General features: G+C 40.3%; 1 protein-coding gene across 1 annotated transcript; it reads left to right on the top strand.

Annotated features, from left to right (window-relative positions):
• Positions 1-24,016, top strand: LOC140922129 (uncharacterized). The gene is made up of 12 exons (XM_073372149.1): positions 1-524; positions 5,456-6,747; positions 7,162-7,512; positions 8,657-9,031; positions 10,474-10,814; positions 11,722-11,752; positions 12,210-12,577; positions 14,767-14,797; positions 16,320-16,943; positions 17,602-20,501; positions 21,331-21,376; positions 22,113-24,016. The coding sequence occupies exons 1-12, from the start codon at positions 233-235 to the stop codon at positions 22,365-22,367; spliced, it is 6,906 nt and encodes a 2,301-aa protein (XP_073228250.1). The 5' UTR covers positions 1-232; the 3' UTR covers positions 22,368-24,016.
• The last annotated feature ends 1,807 nt before the right edge of the window (positions 24,017-25,823 follow it).

Raw genomic sequence — 25,823 nt, forward strand, 5'->3', positions numbered from 1 at the left:
CATTATACGACTGTGTCACGGTCTCTTGGTGGTTTTCATTATAAATACAAACTATTCAATGAAGTTTGAACAAATTGATGGATGATAGGCGGTTTTTTAGAGCGATTAGGAGCTGAAAATGAGGACGGTTTAGGAAATACAGGCCATCAAGTTTACGGTTATAAAGGATTAGCCGTTTGCGTTAAGTTTCGGGAAACAAGAGATTTTGCGGGTTTAATTAGTTTTCCTGAACATGGCGGATACCGATCTGAAACTGTCATCCACTAATGGAGAAAAGCAATTCACGATTTGCACTTTCTGCAACAACTCCACCAACGGATATGAAAAGCGTTTGTTTGCCACGGAACAACCGAAAGGACCATTTTTTCCTTGTTTGGCCGAGTTACAAAGAGATAAAACTAAGTTGGATCTTCTAGGTCGAGCTGTTGTGTGTGTTGCCTGTTTTCATCATCTCTTACGACAGTGGAGTAGCTTTGAACGAAGGGGTATTCCTATACGAAAACGAGAGTATAATATAATCACAGGTATGTTAAATTAATTCGTCATATTCATGTACAGATCAGCCGTCTCGATCGAAAACATAGGGGGTTCCCAAAACTTTTCTTGCGAGATCATTCGGGTAATTGTTCCGTTTATAAGCTCAATCGCATCTCTGCAGGACAGTATTGTTAAAATCCTAAAAGTGAAACCCAGAATAGAGTATTATTCTCGCGGTGAATATAACCTGGCCGTGCTATACGGTAATTACAGACCGAAGTACTTAAGTGTTCTGATATCATGCGCATTTTATTTGCTTGGGTGCTGAACCAAATATGATTTAATTTTCAAAATAATACATACACTTGAATGGTTGTTACATAAATAATTGGACAGAAAGATATAATTCAACTGAAATGGAGCGTTAAAAACTAATGAAGCCTTTTTGTTCACGTGGGAAAAACGGACTGAACTTTCATTACAATTTCTTCAACCATTCTTGGTGTCGCTTATTTTTTTGTAGTACTTTCTTTTGAGCGTTTACGGAACAAACGTCTGTATCCGTGTGTCAAAACATACAAAAACGTGATATAGTTAAATTAATGTACACGTTTACGATTTTCTATTTACGCTAAGTTTTGTGTCATGCACTTCATATATCCGTCTTGAGACATCCGACACGTTAATTTTGGCATGTGTCTTGCTTTGCGGTCAATTAGTTAAAGTGACTTTAAATATATATCTTTGGAAGCAGGCGCTTTGAAACTTCGCTAAATCAATTAAATGCCAAAATTTGTGTTTACACAAAAAAGGTGGATGTACTTAATTTTCCGTCGGACATATGACTACTGAATATGATTGAATCTCACGCTCAGTGGTAAAGCATGCATGAAATTTTACGCTGGGATGACTTAAAAATAGAAGTTACATAAAAAGTTTTCTCCAACCTTATTATCTAACCGATCCGCTCGGCAAAATTTAATTTATGTAAAGTGCTTTACCGTTGCAAAAACGCTTTAAGCCTATTCTTTACCTAATTGGACTCTATGTAATTAATCTTATTTTATGCATGAACAAATGTTATTTCCGTGTACAAAAATATTTCGACTTAATGAACGCTCGTCCGGAGTAGTTTTTGTTTTTGGTTCAAAAGTTCAAAACCGGTGGTGACAATTTTATACCCTTGATTGCCCGCTGGCCCGGTAAACGCTTAGAAAAACTGGCCAATTACCTGTTAACCGTGTTTGCTCATTGGTGTCTCACTATATTAGTCAAACGATGTTTTCATTGTTATTTCGCTCTCGTTTTATATTGTTGGACATATTTTACAGAACACATAGCAAGATTTATCTCAGCTATCTCTAGTCCCATTGTCCACGCATTTACTGAGAGAATCAATGTGGCTTAGAGCTCAGAGTGCTTTGCACGGTAAAGCGCTGATGAGGGGAAGAATATCGCCAGAGTGCACTGTTTACCTTTCAGTTTTGCTTACATGTCAGCTCCTGGTTATGTTAACCAAGTCGCCTCCAGTAGTATTTTATCAGCCGGATATTATACTTCCGAAACAGGAGAACAAAATTGTGTCGTTTACAGAGCAGTACAAACGTAATCTTGGCGTTTCGGTAACTTAACTTTCTTACTAAGTTCTCCAAACTCAGTCGACAAGGCAAGTTTTTTCTTCCTTCTGTCACCTGGCGTCCATGGATAAATGAAGGGCCATTCGTTATGTGACAATGAATTCAACGTAGGCCGATATAACATTAAGAACTCAGTAGACTACTTGGCTTACTGTAACGTCTATTCTTCGGTGCGATATTTTCTTTATATCAGACCGTATTCTGCTCGCCGTACATGTCGTGGTTCATTTCACCACAATGGATTTTATTAATCTTGAATCAGCCAGACTCAAAGACTTGTTTGGAACCGAACTCGGAGATGGTTGTCCCTCTTTACAAACATCTCCAGGTCGTTTGACCCGTACTTTCCCTCGGGTAAATTAGTAGCAGTCCCTCGGGATTCCTCGCAGCGAACAAACCGAAAGTGAACGTAATGCTACGCTAAGGAAACTGTTGCTGGACGCTTCTCTCCTGTGGATTTGTAGTCAACCTGCCGCCTTTTTAACATATTACGTGAGAATGGTGTCCTACCTCAAGATCGATCGCCAATACGAAGGAACATTAAAAACAAGCTGTAAACCTTTGCTTCACGACTCTGTAAGTGGAACTTGGATTCTGGATTCCAATCGTTAGTGGGATTCCGGATTTCTCAGCCTTTTTTCCGGATTCCAATGGCGAGATTCCCCAACCAACAATTTCCCGCATTCCGGAATCCGAATTCCCTTACAAGGGGCCATAAGCCGTTATAATTAAGCACCGTTCTTTTAAAGGTTATCACAATGGCGGAGGCAGCTGAAGCTCGAAGCAATTGTTGTTTTCTTTAAAATGATGTGACTTTATGTTGACGATTTCAAACTTATACACATTTTTTTTCCCTACACATGATTAATAAAATCTGCAGCTTTTCTGTTTTTTGCCTGGTGCCGTTAAGAATGATCGAGTTATTTAATAAAATTTTTAAATGGAAAAAGTCACCCTTAGTTTTTAGTTCTAAGTAAACCTCTATATTTGATATTGGCATTCAGTTGTTGTGTTCTTTTATTTCATGCTTATTGTTTTGAAAACATATCTCGCAGTCATTTAACCCATTCAGCAAGTACAAACAGCTATTTTGTGTCACATTCTATTTTCGTTAAGTTAAAATGAAGATCATTCTTGAAATTTTGTTTTGCTGCGTTAAGTTTACACATATCACTCCAGTTTGGTCAAAGTTTGAATTTTCCACAACTCTAACTTTCGAAGAAAATGAATTATTCATTAAACGAATTAACTTCGCGAGTATAATCATGTTATTATTGGCCAATGTGGGGTCAGATAATTGCTCAAAGATATTTACGAAGTCCGGAACATATTGCGTCATGCAAATGACTCTTGGTGTTTCCTAGGCGTACTGTGATAAACAATGGTGTTTTGACTTGTATTGTGTTTGCCAACTCTTTGCATTCGTTCAGTTCGTGATGTCTTTGTATCGGTTATTAGACCCTGGCAGATGTTTCAAATGTTTTGGGGCTCATTCGCAATTTCGAGGGCAGTTTGTCATATTCTAAATCGTAAGTGAAGCTCTGATATTCATGCAGTTGGCCAGCCTTTTACAGTTATGAATGGCGTGTGTCGTAGATGGCAAGTATAGATGTGTCCTAAGTGTGTTAAGCACCTAGATTTAAAGTATCGCATAAGGATCCTAGCGAAGGTGAAAACATCAAACTGTCTAAGAAAATAACCGTTTGTCTTCAACTTAATAATTCACACAGATTCTAAAGTCGTTCTTTGACTTCTTTTCCACCTCTCTGCGGAGAAAATTGCATTCGTAGCTTTGTTTCTTGTTAGTCAACTATTGGATTTTCTTTTCCACAAGCAGTGACGATTGAGGATTACAGTACAATCGGGTTCTGCACAGGTGCTGTATTTCCGCAAATACATCACTTTAATTACAAGCTCTGAAATTCCTTATGTATGGAGTTGTATGGAGTTATTAGATCAGGTGACAAAAAATGACTTACAAAATTCACCAAAACGGGCTTGTTTTGCTAGGAGAATTCTCCAAATACAGTAGTCTCGTATATTAGCATATATTTTAAGAGAGAAAATCGCTATTGTTTACTTTTTAACGCCCGAAGTGGTGGTTTTTATTATCGCATCAAGCAAAAGGAAATGCCGAGGTTTTCTTCCTTGAAAGTTACTCAAACAAGTTACAAATTACCTCAAGTTTTACCTCTGAAGTTGAAATGCGGTCTTAGTGTTACTTAGGGTATGTAGCGTGCAGCAATAGCTTAGAGCGAACTTGTTCATCACATGAGGCGTTATTTATAATTTATTTCATGTTTTAAGGGCGTCTACGTCTTTACTACGGTAACATTAAGAATGTGGTGCTACTGAAAGTTATGACGAGTTCGACACAAACTAATTTTTAAGGAAGTGTCATGACTTAAAAGGTCCATTGGAGAAGTTGTGGACTTTAAATGAAATAACACAACGAAGACAACAAACCAAATTATATCCCACCCTCTTATGGTGGTTTATCAAGTTCAATGTAACAAAAAGAAAAGTATTGTAACCAGAATAATATAAGAAGGAAATTGTTTCTTTTCTTAGCTCAGATCTATACCATTTTCAAGAAGGGCAGTTTTTTGTCGAACGTGTAGCATTGTAATTGCGTGAACTGACAAGCCCACACGAACAAATTCCTGACTCGAAAGGTCGCATAATTTACTATTTCTGAAGGTTAAAACTCAGTTAAAGCCACGCATGGGACGCTATACGTAGTAAATCGTTTTGTATTGTCAATAATGTGATTAAATGACTGCACGGTAAGAGTTCAGAATAACATGAAAACAGCACCACAGGAAAGTACTACTCTACAGATTCAATTTCAATGTCAGACTTGAGAATTTATCATTAGGCTCATAAAATGCTATATAACCCAACGTGCGCGGTGAAAACGCTGTAGCAAAGTCAACAAGTTCTGTTGCTCAGTAGCTTCTATTTCAAATGTCACGTTTAAGGATTTCTTATAAAGTCTCAAAAAGTCTCATTAAACAGTGCCACAAGGGAGTGTTGATTGGAATGGTTCAATTGAAAAGTCACTGTTCTAGAGAGGAGTCTGTAAAGTACTGTTTCACTCCTTTTACAGTAAAATTTGTTTGAACAATTAATTTTTAGGATTTTATCGGCAGTGAAGTAATATGGCCGCCTGATATTTAAAAGTATCAGAATGCAAATTGGCTCTCGTCTTCAAATAGGACGTTACGTGCAGGAAACTTTTCTGGCCATGCTCTTTAAATAACACCCCAGTTTATTACATCTTAGAGGCCTTAATTTTAATGTAAAATTAATTTGTGCGCATTGTAACTCAATCATTTCAGACGACCGTGTTAGTAACTACCAGGTTCGCAGAGAAGACGAAATACGCAAAGAGGCGGAACAAAAAATAAAGGAAGTCCAAGATCGTGAGGAGCGAATACGACAAGAAGCCGAACTAAGGTTCGAGAAATATCGGCAACGCCAAGCGGAAATCCGACGTGAAGCCGAGGAAAGGCTTCTGGAAGAACAGGCCAGAGCCGAGGCGTTGAAAAAGGAGACTTCGACAAAGCTTAAAGAGGAGCAGCTGAGAGAGGAACAGCTCCGACAGGAGGCTGAAGAACGCATTCGAGAAGAGAAGGAGAAACGCGATTACATTCGTCAAGAAGCAGAGAGACTGCTTCGAGAGGAGAAGTTACTTGAATCCGAAAAAATCAAACAGTCATCCCAACCTTCAAGTCCTGAGGTGACAAAACAGGAACCCCAACCTCTGAACTCTGACATTGTTACTTCGTATAGAACAGAAGTTATTATACCTTTCGTAGAAACTGTCAATAAAAATTCTCCCTCGAAGGAAACTGCGGAACAAAGAGAATCAGACAATATGGATGGTAGTATTAGTGAAAGAGAACTAAGTGCGAGAAGTAAGTCTCGTAAAATGATGGTGTTTGACCCTGAAACCGGCTGCTATCGGAAAAAATCTGAAAATGAAGACCAGGAAAATACATTTACTGAGAGCAAAAAGGAAAGAGTCGAATATCGGTTTCGTCTTCGCTCAGACGAGAAGCCTGAGAAAGCAACAGATGCGAAAGATTTGTCTTCAAAACCGGACAAGGCATCCGAAGACATTCAGGTTATTAGAACTGAGCAAAGCGTTACTATAAATGGCAAAAATAAGTCGAGAGGCGATGAAGGAGATGAAGAGGATCTTAAGAAAGCTGGCGAAATTATGAAAGCTAAGTTTGAAAAAGGTCGAAAGAAATTCGAGGAAGAACCCTTTGAAAGGGAACGGATTGATCCTAAAACCGTGAGAACGGCGAGGCAAACCTCTGACGATTCACTGGAGGAGAAGATCAAAGAAATGGAGAAAAGACGAGAACGGCTTTTTCTTAAAAGACCGTCCATGGAATTGGAGAAGAGAAGGTCTTCTGATGAGCAAAAGGATCTTTCTCCGAGAGGGGAGGCCGAGAGTCATAGAGAAGAGTCAAAGAGCCCTGCAGATGATACTGTCAAGAGACCTAGAAGTCGAAGCGAGCGCACCAAACGGCGCTTAACAGCTGAAGAGATGAGCTTGAAGAAGACCACAAGCGAGGAAGACGTAGCAGAGCGACGTCGGAGTAGTTCTGGATCTGCTAAGGTACCGTAAATCCTCCTTTTCATGCAAGGGAAGAAAGTTATTTTCATAACTTTTAAGCCCCCTCTCTTTTAACCCCCCAACCCCTCCTTCTATTAAGCAACCCCCTCAAAATGGTCTTGAAACAAATAAACCCCCCAAGGGGGGGGAGTTAATAGAAGACAGTGGCGGATCCAGGGGAGGGGCGCGCGGGACCCCCCCCCCCCCCCCCCCCCCTTTTCTAAGGGTCTGGATGAGGCACTGGAAGATATACGGTTCACAATCACCTTAAACTCTAGCTGGTCAAACACTTGTCACAACATTGGGCTTAACATTTTAACAACGTAGTGTCCAAGAGTGAAATAACTGAAAAACCTTTGAATTCCCAAAGAACGTTAATAAAATCGAGTCGCTTATTTTTCTATTTCACTCTGCCAGGTTCCAAAGACAGAGGAAAGAATAACAGAAACAAAGAAAGAAACTTTCCGGATCGAACTAGACCGCTCAAACAGTAAACCCGAAGACGAGGTTTTCGTGACACGGGAAAAACCGGTTGAGGCAGGTTCTATAGATCTCATGAGCTGGGAAGATGACTCCACCGACGGTACAACCCCTGTCAAGGACAAGGATCATAATACAGAGTTTAGAAAACGGGCCGACAGCACGGAAGGCGAGACGTTTCCAAAGGCAGGGAATTTGGTAGAGATAGAAGCGCCTATTAGTGTTACTCCGAAGACAACGGTCGAGAGTACTCCAGATACAACAGGAGCCATTTTGGATCTTGACGAGGTAGGTAATCGTTCTGTTGATCATGTGGTGAGAAAGAGTGGTGGCCTGGGGCTGGCAATCCCCGGTAATTCGATCAACCTTGTTCCTCTGGCTTTTTCCCCTCGGAGCTGTATTCTGTATACACTCAAGGTCAAGGTGTTTATAGTTTTGAGAACTATACAATGAAACTACTGAATCTATCACTTGGCAAAGCTGTGAACTGGTATTTTCACTACCCCTGTTTTTAAGGTTTTGACTTTAAAGATAACCCGAGAGCGCATTTTATATTCAGATATGAAACCTTTTAAGACTGAATATTGTCAAGCGCTCTTGGGATAAGGTCGAGCTGGGGAGAAATCTAAATCGAAGCTATCCTTAAAATGTTTACGCGTCTTGTACATACCGTAAAATTCCGAAAATAATCCTTAGGGCTTATATTTTTCAAAGGCCCTTTTTGAGGGGCTTATTTTTGGAGGGGCCTATATTCGGAGGGCCTTATCTACGGAGGGAAATTTGCGTTTCAAAATCGATCGGGCTAGCCTTATAGTTGGACGTAAATTTACGGTTTTGCTTTGTTTTACTTTGTATTTGAAGGCAATTTCCAAGTACAAGCCCCCCCCCCCGGGGGGGGGGTGGGGGGCTTATATTTGGAGGGGCGATTTAACTGAGGGTTTTTTGCGTTACGAGTTTAGGGGGCTTATATTTGGAGGGGCTTATTTTCGGAATTTTACGGTATCATAACTTTCAATTCTCTTTCCACAACTGTACAAACTGATTCTAACAACGTTGGGAAGTTTGTTCAGAAAAACGCTTAAATTACCTTTTTTCCTTTTCATTTAATATGGGTACAAAATAATTTTGCTTTTCACTTCACGTACGAGTGAGGCTTGTTTTGATAAAAATTCAATATACTACAGCTTTATCGAAGTGTTTAAACTAATCTTTTGTAATACCTATGAGCCTTGCAAATGTCCATTACAATGCAAGTTCAATTAAGGTCCGCTGGTTTAACACAATAAGCACCAAGTCTTGATGCTGTTGAATACGACTACTGATTTACTTAATTTACATAAGATTCCTACTTCAACGTAGCTATGGTGGAATCAGCATCCTTTGCTCAACATACGGCTGTATAAGAATTTCGTCACTTTAATTGTGTTAACAGGACTCTAACATGTCTACACCTGTTTTGGAATCTATCTCCACGTGGGACAATAGAGCTCGTGCAAGCAACACGGCGGACGAGGACAGAAGACGCCGCGAGCTGGAACACGAAGAAAGAAAGCGAAGAATAGAGGAACGCCAGCGAGCCGCAAAAGAACTCAAAGCGAAGCGAAAATCCGGTAGTGACTTTGATGAAAGTACCAGAACCGAGGAACCTGCTCGAGAAATGACGATGAAAGAGAAACGGCGTTCTTTGGTTGATATGTGGGAATCATTTAGCGAGCCACAAAGTACTGTCATCTCTTTTGAAGAATCTGAACCGAAACCCTCACAGCAACGCAAAAAGGTTTTAGTGCGAGAAAATAGGACTATTTCGGTAAGTAGAACGTAAATAGGCTACAATCTTAAACCTCTGGGGGAAATTAAAACTCTCGAAGTCCAACGGCACCTTTAATTAAAACTTCTAAAGCTACCGGGCAATGATCAGGTCCGCTGAGTACCGGTCGAGGCAAGTGAGGGTGCGACTGAAGGTGTTTGGATTAGGGTTTGGTTTTGGGCTACACTAGTCACAACTTTTGAACACCCGCCGATCAGCAAACGTATACTCCAGACTGATCTCCATACAGTTTTCTTAAAGAACTAACAAGAGAATTTATAAAAGATCAAAGTATTTTCCTTTAAGTAATCATTTTAATAATTCTCTTAGCCATTTCTTGTGATGATCTATTGATATTGTCAGAGAAAGAGTTTAACTCTCTACCCTAACCTTCCTGGATCGAAGGGCCTCGCAGGGTATTAACTCTCCGGACCAGAAAAATATTTCACTGAAGGAATAGAAATAAAAAAAAAATACATGTATTTGCATATTATAATAAAATTAAAATTAAAAGATACAATGTATACGAAGAAAAAAGTACGAAATGTAAAGGAATCTACGAAATTAGGGCTTCTTTTGGGGGGCGAGTTTATTTCTAAACCTTTTTGATACATTTCTAAATAGTGAAAAAAGGAGGTTTTTTCACCGAGGCAACTGCCTTAGTTGGTTGGTTTTAGTGTTTTACCAATATTACTTCGTTTGTCGTTCTTTTTCTCATTCAATTAATTCATTCGTGTGTGGTCTTTTTTGTCAAAATAAATTTGGTTCTTTGGCGGATGAAGAAAGACAATGTCCAATCTATTGGGAAAGTTCTTTTTTGAATAATTCTGTAAAATAACAAACTGTGAACATCCGATCGTTGAAGGACATCTGTCGATGAGCAGGCAAGACACAATTGTTCAAAATTTATGCGAGAACTCAAAGAAATATGATTTTTGCGGCGATTAATTTGTGTTTTCGTTTCTTCGGCTTATGCTTTTGACATGTTTCAGTGCTTTTTCAAGGTTTGTTCTTAAGTACAATGATAGTTTCAATTTCTTACTTACTCTTTACTTGTTACTCTTGATGTTTACACGGTCTGCAGGTCTTTTAAGAACTTATTGTCTAGTATTCAAATATCGAAATATCCGTATCACATGGAAATGTCTGAAAGAGAGCCACAATGAATGAAAGGTCAAGTGGGATGGAAAGTGGGAGGGAACTGTTACCTGTTTAGATATCAGATTTATTTCCACCAAACGCCTTCTTAATCAATATCTGAGATCCTCTTGTAAATATTCACTGATTTATCAAGAGGCTCTTGAGAAAAAAATTTACATAGTAACACGCATGTCTCGGGAGAATTGATTACATTTTCGTGCAACCCGTTGTAGCGGGCGGTAAAAGAAAGTCGCTTAACAGGCGGAATTTTCAGTGCTTACAAACCTTGTTTTTCTGCTTAGTTTGACCCTGCAGAAGATAACAACAACGGCATAGACATGGAGCTCGATGATGAGGAGAAATTTACCTCGAGTAGGCCTATTCCTGCGACGAGGAAAAAGAAATTGAGTGAAGAAGAGCAGAGATGGGAAAATGCAGAAAATTTCCAGCCAGGACGTCTTCAGAAAACCGTATTTCATAGTTTGTCGGAATCTGAACCAGCGATGGAGGAGCCGAAGGCCAAGCCAAGAAAAGGACCAAGTAGATATGACTGGATGAAAGGCGAGAGCTTCGAGGACCAAGAAGCATTGGTCCCGACCAAACTCAAAATCGACTGGCAAAACAACCAGGCTACCGATGAAAGGTTAGAAAGCGTGAATTGTTTGTATCGTTGAATATCGCTTCGTATTGACCCGGCATGGGGTAAATAAGTCGCTAAAACGGTCACGATCATTTAATCGCGGTTCCGTTTTGTTTTAATTTGTGGCGATCGATACGCCATGTTTCTTTAGTGCCTGCCTCAGCAAGACCAATATGTGACGAATAATGCTGGGTTACGTAAAATAGCACGAACTGTTGGTTCAGGGATTTAGCATGAATTCCTCAGTCGATTTGCGGTTTCATCGGTCAAAATTGTAAAATTTTAATGATCTGTTTTCTGCAATTAAATTTTTACGTAAGCGATGATACAATGGCAATATCTTTGTTATTTCGAAATTTGCCATATTGCTTAAATGACCCTAAATGAACAACGGAACATTTTCGGAGTTTATTAACAGACGATAAATTTACAATGCAAAATACTTGAAGTTCTGTAGCCTTAATTCATAATTCTTTGTGTGGTAAATTCATTGCAATATGGTACATAAAAAATAGGATTAAAAGTATGATAGGCGACCTTTTGTATTTGTGTTTAACAAGTTTCGAATTTTGTTTTTGTTTTTTGACAGCACCGAACTTAAACGTAGTCACGCATTCCATTGTTACATGTAACGAATTTCGCTGTTCAGTTATGGTTTTTTTTGGCGGTCAATATAAATCTTTATATTGGGCGCTAATTTTCGTTACGCTTGGATCTTCCGTTAAAAAGGCAAAATGAAACGTAACCCATCCTTGCAAAAGAATACGAAAAAGGCTGACTGGCCGCACATTGCGCGATTCTAACTCGTCAATATGTCTCAGTTTCACCGGTTTTGATTTCGTTCTTATAGTATTCTGTCACAAGAAAATAACACTGAATTTTGTTCTTTTTTTTCTTTCTTTTGGTTTAGCGGAGATAAGGTTACAGGAAGTCAGCCAAAGGTACTATTATTATTACTTTTATTATTATTTTTTAAAGAGAAATTCCATGGAGAAACAAGTGAACTAGAAAACTAATCAAAACAGTACAGTATTCCAAAAACGTGACAGTGTTCCACCACTATCCACCTCCCCTTTGGGGGATAGTTGTACAAGGTCCATGTTCGGTAATTCGGATTCCGGAAGTTGAGTAATTTTTTCCTCTTTTTCTGGAATGTGGAATCCAGGGCTTTGGACTCCGGAATTAAACTCAAGAAAACCGGAATCCTACTAACGATTGGAATCCGGAGTCTACAGTGTGAAAATCCAGAGTCCAAGACCGTCTTTGATTACACAGGCCTATATATCCCCTATAAGGTGACTGCCCTCTTTTGTGGAAAAGCTATTTAGGGTTTTTGACCTTGGACAAAAGATTATTCGTTGATGCATTTTTGACGTCTTGCTTCCGTGATCGTTCCAGCCAGCGCCACGGCAGATTGAGGCCAAAACCGTAAGTCGGGACTCGCAAAGCAGCAGTGATGATAGCGAGAGTGAAAGTGAGGGCGAAAGCAAGAGTGAGGAGGAGGAGAGAAAACCACGAATTGACACAGATGAGAATCACAAGCTCACTGAAGAAGAAAAGCAGTGGGAAAGTGCCGGACATTTCCAGCCCAAAAAGTTGAATACCTCTCTGATGGCGAGCTTCCTTCAAGGTGATTCTGGTGACGTTGTACCCATGCCTAAGAAGCCACACGAAGCACCAAAGAGACCTCCCCAGATGAGCCCTGAACAAAGAGTAGAAGCACCGATAAAGGCCCCAAAGGATCAAGTTGAAATAGAAAAGATAAGGTAAGGTGTTTTCTACCTGTAGTTCAAACCACCTCGGGAATGCTCTTACCGTAAATGATCGATTAAGCGCCGCGGCGCTTATTTCATTTTCCCTGCTATAGGTGCGGCACTTATTCGAGAGTGGCGCTTATTTCAACTACGGGTAAGACACTGAGGGGGATATAGAGAGAATTAAGTGACGTGCGTGCAAGGTGTAAGTTTTATAGCCTTGAACTGTTATATAAACCCGGTTTCAAGAGTCGCCCCTAGCTACATTTAACACTTTATATCTCGCGAGTTGGTAGAGGTCTTACGCTGTAATACGGGGGGGGGGGGGGGGGGGGGGGCGGGCGTTAATTTGTAAATACCTCTATTAGCGCTGCGGCGCTTATTCGAGTGCGGCGCTTAATCGATCATTTACGGTAAGCTTCCGATACACCTTAGAATATCATCCACAGTCACAAAAGAATTATATATCCACCTTGTACAGCGTAATAAAAGTCAGCATAGGAAAGTACTGCTTTGTAGCCTTTTTTTCTTTTTTCATGTCACCCCCTTTAAGGGAATCCGGATTCCGGTATCCGGGATTTTTTGCTTATGGAATCCGCAATCCGAGAAAATTTTCACTTGTGCAATTCGGAATCCGGGAAATTTTGTCTATGGGATCCGGAATCACGGGCTTTGGAATGCGTTATTAAGCTCAAGGAATTCGGAATCCCACTAACGATTGCAATCCGCAATCCAATACCTGGAGTCCGGAATCCATGGCGTAGAATCCAGAATGTAAGACTGTCTTGGATACACTGAAGGATATTTATCCACAAACTCAAAAGTTAAAAACACCTTATGTAACGCATTAAACATTACCACCAGAAAGAACTGGTCATTTACTGTAAGTGAGGTGGTACAAAAAGTAACCAGAGCCCTAGACTCATAAAAAAGAGCCACCGTGTACAAAATAAATCATAGCTTTCTCCGTTTATGTTAATAGGGAATTCAAGGTACCATGACGGTGAAAACGTCGCTTAAAAAATTAATTCGCGTGTTCTCTATCTCCATCGCGGTTATTCCTACTCACTTACTTTGTCAAATGTAGGCGAACGTTGCTGGAGTTGGATTCCTAAGAACCACATCCAAGTTTGAAGAGAAAGGAAATTTCGTCGTCGTTTGTACATGTTTACCGTCCTCCACAAAACATGAAATTAGGAATTTTCACATCGACTTCGAGCAGTGGCGACAAAGAAATATAAAAAGTGTGCTGCACGTGCAAAGTTGTTGAGTTTGTTTAAAGGGCCCAATAAAAAAAAATTCTCGTCTCCGCCCGCATCATTTTTGGGGGCCGCTTCTCTTTTTTGTTTTTTGGTTACTGGAAAAGTTGGAACAAACAGAAACCAACAGGTGTCACTTTCAACACCAATTATTTTACAGTCCTTCGTAACAGACGTTACTTTTCATAAAACGAAGCATTTATTTAATCATACTGGATCCTATATTGGCGCTTTTAGTGCATGCTTCCTATTGAGATATATCGTACGACGCATCATGTTTTTTAAAACGTGTATAAAAATAAACCAAATTTGTGTCTAATAAATAGAGGATATTACACGGTGGCGAGAAGATATGAATTTTATGTTCGAGTGGCAAGAACAATATCTCACGAGTGAGCGAAGCGAACGAGTGAGATATTGTTCTTGCCACGAGAACATAAAATTCATATCTTCGAGCCAACGTGTAATGTTCTATTTATTATATGGAGAAACCAATTCAACAAAAGCAAAAGGCGGGAATCGTGACGTCATTGAACGATACGACACTCACAAAGGTGACATACGGAAAATACGCCACTCCGGTCCCGGATGAAGTGGCGTATGGAATCTACGAGTGGTTTAGTTCCCAGTAAAACACTCTCCTCCATATAATAAATAATCATTATGACGTTTCATTTATTGATATTTTACTGTAGAACTCTCACTTATCCCTAGGGGAGTATTAGAAGGCATTCAGTTATTGGCAATGGTAAAGAAGTCGGAGATAACTAAAGAAAGCGCCCGTTCGCATTCTTTTTAAAAGAATCCGGACAAGAAACCTTTTTTTTACTTGGCCTTAAACCTATAATTGCTTTTTTGACGTTCTCATTGCCGGCGCCGTCTAAGGATTGATAGTTTTCATTGACGCGTATAATCCTTATTTTATTGTTATTTCCGTTGTAGCCCTGTAAACGAAGAAAAGGCAGAAACAGAGGTAAGAAAAATCTTGCGGGTCTGTTTAAAATTGGGGTAGTTTAACGATTATTGAGTCGGGGGGGGGGGAGGAGTGGAGGTTAAGTAGTGCTGGATTACTGACACCAAAGAGCTAAATGAATTTAATATTTTTCAAGTCTTTCCTTAAGACCTCAGTGCAATTTGAAAGGTTTGAATTAAAGAACCGCCCTGCAAGGCGGGATACCTGTAGACTGCAAAACAGTCCGTATTTTTGCGTGTTCAAATACGCGCGAACGGTCAAACAAAAGCTCTGGAGCGAGACTGAAAACAGAGAGCGAGATGCGTGAGACTCTAACGTTATTCTTACGCTACGCTAAACCGATTTTGAGACAAAAAATCGACTGTTTTCCAGTCTAGTATACCTGTGATTGAAGTCTGTTTGGGCGCCATAACTTGAAGCTCTTGCACTGACTAATGCCCAGTTTAGATGGAGGTGGGGGACCCCAGGTAGGTGAGGTAACCCTCTTAGAAGGGGTAACCCGCCTGTCCATATAATCTCTCTTTTTACATGATAGGTGGGGTGATACGCCTCATGTTAGCTCACTTATCTGGGGCCCCCACCTCCATGTTATCAGGCCCTAAGATTACATGTATAGGAGGGTTATTTTTTACCCCACCTAAGCGGGTTACCCCAACTACCTGGGGTACCCCATCTCCATGTAAACAGGCCCTAAGAAGTGACAACTAAAGTAATTGCTGTTACTCGAGCATGACAAGTTCCCTTGGCTGCTTGTAAAAAGCCCGTTTATTTTTCACGTTTGCGCTTTGTCTCTGCCTTGTGCCCGTGTTTGTGTAAAGTACAGAGATGTGCTGGGCTTTTAATGAAATAAATGATGAAATGTTTATCGTAACGGTAACCTGTAAAATAGTAATTGTCAACTACACAGTTACTTGTTCATTAAAATTCTAAGCTATGCATTGTCGCCAATGCGTGACATGACTCGCGATTTTGTGTGCTGTATCGCGCATGTGCTGTGGTATTTTGCTCTGTTTCGTGAGTGATCAACTTCTGTTAAAAACAAAATACCTCTTGTAAAAGACTGAATACCAGTAGTGGTCACTCGGTGGTACCTGTACTTAACACGTTTGCCATATATTCGTCAGTCATGTTATGACTAAACTATCTGTTTCTTGTGGCTGAATTAGTTTACATTCTTGACGGTTCTGTTCTTAGACTCAAATAGTTGTTCTATTGCTTTGTCTTGTATGTATGGCTACCTAAATATAACCTTGAGTTAAACGTTGTTCATCTCCAGCAACTCTACCCTACTGTGTGCTGTATATCTTAAGCGCTCTTCATCTCTAACGTGCTTCAAAGCTGGTATTGCTGTGCTCCAGTAGGTGAATAAGCCCGTTCAAAAACAAGGGACCTTTGTACTCACCTTTTTGACCAGAAAATTAACACCTTGCATACCTGTCTATCGGTCTTCCATATGAAATAGAATCATCCTTTCTTTCCCTCTAAAAACGTCCTAAAGCTAAACTGTATCCATCAATTGTAGCCTTACACGCCGGGGACGTATACCTACGAAGAGTCAAGCGATTCTGACGACGACATTCCCGGATGGCGAAAAGTCGAGGAGCAACGACGACAACAAGAGCGGGAAGAACTTGAAAGAGCAAGAATGGAAGAGAGACGCCGAATGGAACGAGAGGCTATAGAGGAAGAAAATGAAGAAGGTGGGAGCGATTCTAGCGATGATGAATTTGAGGCAAAAGTTCGCACAAAGGAGATTCGGAGAATCAATCCCAGTCTTCTTGGTCAGTTTCTGAATGAGCCTGAAAAGGAACCAGAAAGACCTGTCAAGTCAAGGAAACCCCTGGAGCAAAAGGTTGAAGTGTCTAATGTTCAGCTGATCGAGTCGGCGCCCAGTATCGATCTACCCTTAGAAGAGGAGGGGCATGAGCGAACAGAAGAAGATGTGTACGAAGAGAAAGTGAAGAGCCGGCAGGTTCGAAAGCTGAAGCTTGATAACAGTCCATTCCTGCAAGCCAAGGAAGAGGATCACGCCCGTAAGGATGTACCCCGTGGTTCTAGAATTGTTGTACAAGAAGAGAGCTACGTTCAGAAAATCGATCACACCATCGTGGAGTCCGTACCGTCCAGTGACATAGGAACCAACGAGGTATTCATTTGTCGTTCCACGCATACTTCGTCAACTAACTTCTTTCCCTCTTTCACTCATATTTTTCAACCTGACACATGAGGGCTTCATTTGGAGATCAGAAGTTATTGTTAGTAATACCTTCAACAATGCTTGTTTATTTTGTCACCCTTCCTGTTTATAGCACTTGCTTCAACAACGCATGCGCATACTATACCCCTTACACAGAAAACTACCCCTGAATTGTGTAGCAGTCTCAATTGGAGATCACAAGTTGTTGTTGGTTTTTAATTTCCGCTACTCTGAATGTCTCCTTTTGCACCCTCCCAAGGTTTGAACGCTCGTCAATACAACAGTGAACTCTTTTAACATTACGGTAAACGACCATAGTACTGATACGACCAAACCGTATTCTTTTTCGGCCTTTTACTACACCATTAAAAAACAAGTGTTCCGGCTTCTTATGATATGATTTAAAGTGCACCAAAAATATATATTTTAAAAAGGTTTTGAACATAAATTAATAAAAACTAAAGTGGTGTTGTTAAGCAATAAAAATTATGAATTTTCAGGCTTAATTTTGAACCTAGTCGCGCATATTACTAGGCAGTAGTGCTGCTAAATTAGTGTTATTAATATTATTTAGTATTATTAACATTATTTATTATTGTTATTTCAGCCTGAGATCAATACGTACGTTACATCTACGAAAGAAAGTTCTGAGTCTTCATCCAGTGACGAGGATGATAGTGTTCCTGGGTGGCGTAAAGTAGAGGAACAAAGACGAAAACAAGAAAGGGAAGAAATCGAGCGCGCAAAGCTGGAAGAGCAGCGGCGACGAGAGCGAGACGCAAGCGGATCAGAAAAAGAAGACTCTGATTCAGTCGATGATGAATTCGAAGCCAAGGTTAAAACGAAAGAGATTCGAAAGATCAATCCGAATTTATTGACCCACTTTATGGGTGAATCCGTTGACAGAGACACGCCGCCAAGTTCTGAAAGACTCCAGAAAGAGACAATAGAAATTGAGCGTGTGCAATCAAAAGAAAAGTCATCTTCAAGTGAAGACAGTGACATCGAAGAACGCAAAGAAAAGGAGATAGATGACGAAAATGATGAGTTTGAACTAAAAGTTAAGAGTGGTCAGGTCAAACGATTAGTTCTCGATAACAGTCCTTTCACGCAATCGGCAGTAAAGGAAGAACCTGCATTGCTTCGAAAGCGTACAGACGAAAAATCCCAGAAAGAAACTAAAGAAATTCAGCGAATGCGGTCGATAGAGTCATCATCTAGCGAGGACAGTGATGTTGAAGACGTCAAGAAAAAGGATAGCGATGATGAGTTTGAGCAAAAAGTCAAGGCGGGGCAAGTAAGAAAGTTGGTTCTTGATAATAGCCCCTTCGTGCAAACGTCAATCAAAGAAGAACCTCAAAAACGTCCAACAGCAGCGAAGAGGACATCTGCACCAAAAGCAGCGGTACAAGAAGAGACGCTTGTTCAAGTAGTTGATGAGAAAGTTGTTGAGTCCGAGCCTGATCTGGTTTACCATGAACCAAGAGAAGACGATGAATACGAGGAAAAGGTTAAATCACGACTTGTAAAGAAACTGAGCCAAGACCAATTCGGGTTCCTTCGTAAGCAAGAAGAAGAGGAGCGGAAGAAAGCCCAGGAAGAGGAACGGCGAAGAGCAGAGCGCGAGGAGCGTGAGAGGGTCAAAAAAGAAGAGGAGCGTAGAAGGCGACTAGAGGCTGAAGCACAAGCCAAGGAAGAGGAAAGAATTCGCAGAGAAGAGGAAGCGCGTAGACGGGAAGAAGAAGAAACGGCACGGAAGGAAGAAGAGAGGAGGCGAAGGAGAGAGGAAGCGGAAAGAATTAGACGAGAAGAAGAGGAGAGGTTAAGGAAAGAAGAGGAAGAGGAGCAGTTGCGATTAGAAGAGATGCGCCGACAGAAACAGGCTGCCAAAAAGAAATTCGAGTCTGGTGTCTTTGATGAGATAAGCATAAACCATACAGAGAATGATATCTATAGCGTGGGACGTCTAGATTCTAACAAGCTCATGCAATTTCAACAGGGCCCACAAGAAGATCCAAAGATAAAGTCAAAGAAGAGAGATAAGGAGAGTAAGGTGACTGAGGAGTACAAAGCACCCGAATCTCAAGTGGAAACTGTCAACATAGCGACTGTGGATTTGATCGAAAGCAGTCCTTACACTGATGGTTTTGACAAATTTCAGTCCGAAGATTTAGAGTACGAAGAAAAAAGAAAGAGCGTTGGAAAACTTGACAGGGACTGGTACATTAAGCAGCAATTAAAGCAAGCTGAAGAGCACGACCAGCGAGCCAGGCAGTTAGAAGAACAAAGGCTACGAGAAGAGAGAAGTGAAATGGTACGATTAAGGGAAGAGACAAGCTCTAAACAACGGGAGGAGGCAGAGCCAATTGAAGAAACACGAGACAGAAGTGATTCTGGGAAGAGAAGAAGCAAACTCGCTGCTGACAAATTTAGTCTATTTGAGCATGACTCAAGACCAGAACCTACGAAATCGAGCAAAGAGAAAAGAAAGAAAGATGACTCTGTTAAAAAGGGTGGAAGAGATGATTTACAAGCTAAAAATGAAAAGAGAAAATCTAAGAGCTCTGAAGAGGGAAATGTTATTATTCTGACGAAAGAGGAGGAAGAAAAAGCAGTGCGTCTTCAACGGGAGAGGGAAGAAACAGAGTTACTTCGCCAAGAAGAGGAGAGAAGGAGGCTTACTTCCCAGGAGGAAACTTACGAAGATGAAAGGGAGAGCGATAAACTAAAAACTGTCGGAAAGCTTAACCAAGAACAGTTCTCCATGTTCAAACAGGAACGGGTTGAGGACAAAGCAAAGCCACGCAAACAGCCATCACAAGTTGTGGAAGAAGTCATCAACGTCCAAAGTCAGAAAGAAGTAGAGAGTGCTGCTCCAGTTAGTTTTGATCAGGCTGATTTTGGTCCTTCTGAGACACCTGAAGACGCTGAGTACGAACAAAGGATCAACACAGGCGGGAAACTTGATGTAAGCAAATTCTTGGACTCGAGAGCGCAAGAGGATGATGAAAAAAGACAGCGCTCGAAGATGTTAGCAGCAGAAAGAATGCGACAGGAACAGGAAGAAATGGCCAAACTGAGAGCCGAAGAGAAAAAACGTATGCAAGAGGAATCAGATGAAGGCTATGTAGAAGAAACCACTGGAGACCGTGTCAAGCCAACGGCTACGAAAGAATCGGACTACGGCAAGTCGCGAAAAATTTCTATTGAAAGAAGAAAATCACAACCAGATGAACCCGCTGAGGAGAGACGCGTGCAAGGAACGAGTGTCGGCCGCCTTCCAAAGGAACTTTGTTCAGCGTTTGAAGGCGACACACCCAAAACAGGAAACTCGGATTCTCGTCAAAAATCAAGGAAAAGCAAAGGGTCCCACCCTCAGTCAGGCGGGGATTCCCAGTTGAGAAGCTCTTCTGATGATAGTCTGTCGTATGTGGCGCAAGACAGGAACCTGAATGGTAGTGTCAGTCCTAGAGAGAAAGAATACTTAGACGAGAAAGCTATGGAGAGGTATGAGGTTATTTATGTAGCTCCGCGATTCACCACAACAAACAGGCAAATGCGATTTTAATTACCTTAACCCTTCTTTTTTTCAACGTGAATCCCGGTGTTCATCCTCATGTGAAAACGAATTTTTATTCACACGCAAATTGAACTCATTCTCACGAGACTGTTGTACGCCTGTTCTCGCTTTGATGACGAGGCTAAGCTCAACTGATTAATGAGCAATTAATTCCGTAAACATGACTTAGTGGAATTTCCTGCATTCCACTTTGGTGAGAATGTACATGGAAACGATTTGGCGTCGCTGGTGGACAAGTTTCAAAGAAATCACTGAATTTTGACTATCCAAACCTCACGTTGGTATCTTTTCTTCACAGTAATGCCGAACATGTATTTTTTAGACTTCTGAATTCGGTTAATGTGGCAGGTGTTCAAAAATTGGTGAAGAAATAACACGCATTTAAATTTTTAGGTGGAAACAGCCACATTCTCTGTAAAATTTTTTGTGTTTTCGAGGAATGTTGGCCCAATGATTTAGAGAAAACTAGCTGCACTATGACCTTCAATATATGGAGTTGATTGTTTTTTAACTTGATTTGAAGTGATAAGGATTTGCTGATAAGAAAGTGGTTCAGTTATCCCTGCGAATACGCTGTGGCATTGTAATATTTGTCTCTAATGGACTCCCAAAAAGATATTATTACTGTCACATTGCATCAACCATCACTTAACATTCCGTGTAGTTCCTTTATAGCTGAATTTCAGGCCAAGTTTATCATCTTTTATTTATTTATTTATTTATTTATTTATTTGTTGTTCATTTATTTTGTGGTAGGCGAGATTCAGGCAGTGAAACGCAACATAATAGTAAACTGATTGAGGTATGTGTTAGTATTGATAAGGTTAAATAAACAGTTTGAACACTAGCGAATGTCATGAGTAGGCTGAATGTGATCAATATGATCGGAAGTACTACTTAGTGTAGTCCCAAGTGGGTCCGTTGCTAACAGTGACTGACGTTTCGACAGCCATTGCGATAGCCACTATTAGAGTCAAGGAGAGTTGTGTATTGTCTGTTGATAGTATTTAACTCTGACTCTTGACCTGTCAGTTGAGCCGTTATGCTGTTGACTGTGAATCATGAACTAGGCTTGAGTAGTGCGTTTTGACTCTTCTGTTAAAATTGATGAGCTTTAAAGTCCAGGAATCTACTGGTGTTTTTACCCATTCTAAGTACCACAATCCGCGTAGCTTTGGCTCAATTAATTTCCATTCCATCGTATAAGCTTACAACAAGAAGGAAAGCTTACAAACTAATTTCCATTTCTATGGTGGATAGAATTATTCACTGTGTCCTGTACTATTCACCTGCGGAGAAATTGTGGCTAGATTGGAAGAAACCCTTGAAGGTTAACACAGGAATGTGTTCATTGTCCACATAGTTTTAGAAAAATAAACCACTGACAACGCATTTTAATTTAAACATGCAAATCTGCATGGGGGCTGCGAACAGACGAGCTACGTAAATCTTGTTCCAAAAAAGTCATTTAAAAGCGATGAAAGGTTCTAGTCTTTCAATATATGTCGCTTCGTCTGACTTGTCTGTTTTCCTTTCAGTCTTACACTCCTGAAGAAAAACCAGTTCCAAAAAAACTCCACACAAGCATGCTGGCTGCCTTTCAAAAAAGCCAAACGGAACCGGAAGTGCAGCTTCGTCAAGGAAAGGGTGAAAAGCGTTCGAGACCAAAAAGTATCGGCAATGTGGATTTGTTGAGGTGGGAAGAGGACTCAAACGTACGCCAGTCCTCCTCCAGCGGATCCAAAAAAGAGGAGACTGGGCGCCAACCTAGACCAAAGAGCATTGCGCATTAGAATGCGTACGTTTTCTAAAAGAAATATAGTACGAAAAAAATGGTTGTAGAAAATGGCAATAATAACAACAATAATAGGTAATTTAAAACAAATTTGAAATCAAATTTCCCCATTTGCTATCGTCCATATTGTAGTATAAGGTTAGGTGGAATGAATAGTAATGAAATGTTCTCCTTTGTATCACCCGAATTCGTTGCTTGTGCCTATTAACAGTACTCGTTTGGCAAGGAGTTTAGGACTGGATGTGCATTATTATGATACTCAAGGAACGGTCTACGATCGTATTTTCGTGCTTTTCCACTTTTGTGCGCTCTTAGGGCCTGTTTACATGGAGGTGGGGGACCCCAGGTAGGTGAGGTAACTCGCCTGTCCATATAATCTCTCATTTTAATTTGATCACGTTAACATGATAGGTGGGGTGACCCGCCACATTTTACCTCACCTATCTGGGGTCCCCCACCTTCATGTAAACAGGCCCTAAGGAACTTCTACACTGTACCCCTGGGATTTAGCAGAGATGGGGTGGCTTCTTGTTCAAGGTTAAATGGTCGCCTTTGCTGTGACGACTTTAAGTTGTGTGGAGGTCCGAGTTGCTTGGGCGTTCCAACGCAAACGCTAGTGCTGCGACACGCCCTTTCTTAGCCTGGCGAAATGATGGGCGAACTAGTTATATTGGCTTGTCGACAACCTGGACGCAAAAGTTGGTAAAAGCCCCGCCAAAAAATCAACGAGGTTTACTTCCTTATGCTAGCGTTTACGTTTGCATTATCTCGGTTCATTCATCCACAGGGTAAACGCTAGCGCGGGGAATTTTTGTTGTTGGAGCTTGCGCTTTCATTTGCATCGAGGCAGTTCACACGTGTGATTGGTTGTGATCACATCAACCTTGTGACCTAGTCTTTAAAATTTTACACATAAGAATTGAATTTATATCAAAGCAGTCAGTGTAATCTTGGTAAGAGTAATATGTAGTTATAGTATTTAGTAACAATGAGGTTTGAAATTTTTGTATAGAAGCTGTTCTTGATAGACTATAATAGAGACTCGACGCAACGTCACTTCAGTTAAGTCTAGAGAGGCAGTTATATTTGCAAGAGGAAGGAATGTTGACGTTTTGGTTTATTTTCTGCATTTGTTTGTTGTTTTGTCTTATTCGTTTATTAAGTTAAAAAATTGTCACAAGTTGAAGCTGAATATGGCGAAACGAGTAAAATGAAAACGGTTTCACCTTCTTAAAACGCAAAATTCAGTCATTCATTGTTGTTTTCCAGAGAAATACTACGCGTATAATGATCGGCAAAACTCGGAATAAAAGCCACAGCGCCGTTTGTTTCGTTCTCAGTTCGTTCACATTTTGTAATACTCAGCTGCAATTGTGGTTTTACTAGCGTTTTCACAAGTTTTGAACTATTGGTCCTGAGATTCAAAACAATAGCCACACTCGTATGTTGGATTTTTCTAGTGCTGTATTGTAAAATGATACAATGATTTAAAATAATCTCATAGCGCTCAATTCACTTATATATTTTCACGGTCGACGTAAACATTTTCCCTCACAATGATCAAAATAAAAATTTTGTAGGATGTTGATATAATTATTTGTAAGTGAATTTGCAACTTTGAATTTATTAAACCGTAAATTTACTTGATCATGGCGTCTTTTCTTCCTGTTAGCTGCTAAGATGTTCATTGTTTTGATGAGGTTCGAATGTCTTGCCATCGAACTTTAACAGAAGCCTCTTTAAAAGATATTCAAATCAACGATAGCAAGCAACATACCCCCAGCTCACCCAATCCCACCCGACTGTGGCGAATTTTTTTTTAGGACTGATCGATCTTGACCCATCAGCACCGGCATTTTGTCAAAAGCACCATTTGAGGCTAGCTGAGCCGCCTTCAGCCCACTATCAGGCTGAAAGCAACCAAAACTGCCCAAAACGCTGTTAATGGGTCGAGCGCTACGCTGGCTGCCCTCTGGTGCTGGAATGCAAAGCTTTCCGAAGTTCGGGCATGCACAGGAGGCATATAGTTTTGAAGTTTACAAGTGACACTGTCCCCTCTACTTTTCACCTTTCGCTTTCTCTGCTACCCGTTTCTTTGGCTATTCTGTCCCCACCTTTAGTTTTGCTGAGAATTTAGTGGGCTTTATTTCGTGGGAAAACTTTTCCCGAAAAATCCCGAGGATCGGGTAATTAATTGAAAGGAAGTACGGCTTGGTAGTAAAACAAGATTTGATAGAACTTTTTTCGTTAATTATAGATGGTGTTTAGGTTTTTCTCTGGGCTGTTGAACTGAATAGTGGTCATTGGGGGTTTGCTTCAAAGGTCTTTTACGTGTGACCGTTAAAGCTGATGACGTCAGAAGTGGGGAAAGGGAAGGGACTAAGGGCAGCAGGAGTGAATGGAGTAACGTAAAAAGCAGTTTTCATGCACGCATGTCGAGTGCAGTTGTAACGGATTTTTGTATCCATTGATTAAATCCCTTATTGTGGTCAGTTATAGTGAGTCTCTACAAATAACATTGTGTGTAAGCATTTTGGTATGTTTTGTGGTGAGAATAAGCTAACACAACAGAAATCCTTCTTCATCCTCAATACTTAACGAGTAATTAAATTTACCGTGCGGACGAAAAAATCCCACGTGTTTTCTTTCTTTTTTTCCAAACGGACCAATAAAATTCAAGTACTCAACGATGCAACCATTAAAAACTTTAACAAAAGTTTGAACTTAACTTGACCTTTCAAGAAACAGCCATCAAATTTATGGATGTTATTGTTCCGCTTGCAAAAAAATCTTGAGAATCAGAAAACTATGTGAATGGACAATCTTCTTCCAAGTGTCCCGGTTTGAGTCAACGCACTGTAAGAAGCGTAAAGGGGACCATTCTGTTAATTGTAAGAAATTACTTATTATAATTAGAAAGGTCTTGAAGATTCCGAGAACATTAAATATAAACATATCCGGAACCACACTGGTGAAGAAACGTCATGTCCAACTAGCAGAGAAGCGTTTCCAAGGTAATAGCTCTGTGAAATGAGGTTTTATCCGGCGGGGGTATAATTGACAATTGATTTTGCTAAATGCCCCTTTTGGAAATACCGATATAGCAAGACCACTAACTTCAAAAAGAATGATTGTTTTTTTATAAAGCAAATAACGGGAAAATACCGGTAAACTGAGTGGCACTTTAGAAAGTAAGTAAGGGACATATTCATTATAATGTAAAGTATGAACACGGCACTAGTCAGTAAGAAAAGGGATAGGTAGGGGGTGTGGACATTAATAGGGGTGGGGTAAGAATTCTATATATTACTCACTTGCACGAAAAGATTTAAACTATAATATTATAATAGCTGTATAAACGGTTTTGTTTTGATGCAAGTAAGGGAAAGTTAAAAAAGCTAATAACAAGAAATTTAGCTGTCCTTGTAAGAGGTTATAAACTGTAAGAACCAGT

Source organism: Porites lutea, chromosome 12 (assembly GCF_958299795.1).
Source record: "Porites lutea chromosome 12, jaPorLute2.1, whole genome shotgun sequence".
In the NCBI taxonomy this organism is placed as follows: Eukaryota; Metazoa; Cnidaria; class Anthozoa; order Scleractinia; family Poritidae; genus Porites; species Porites lutea.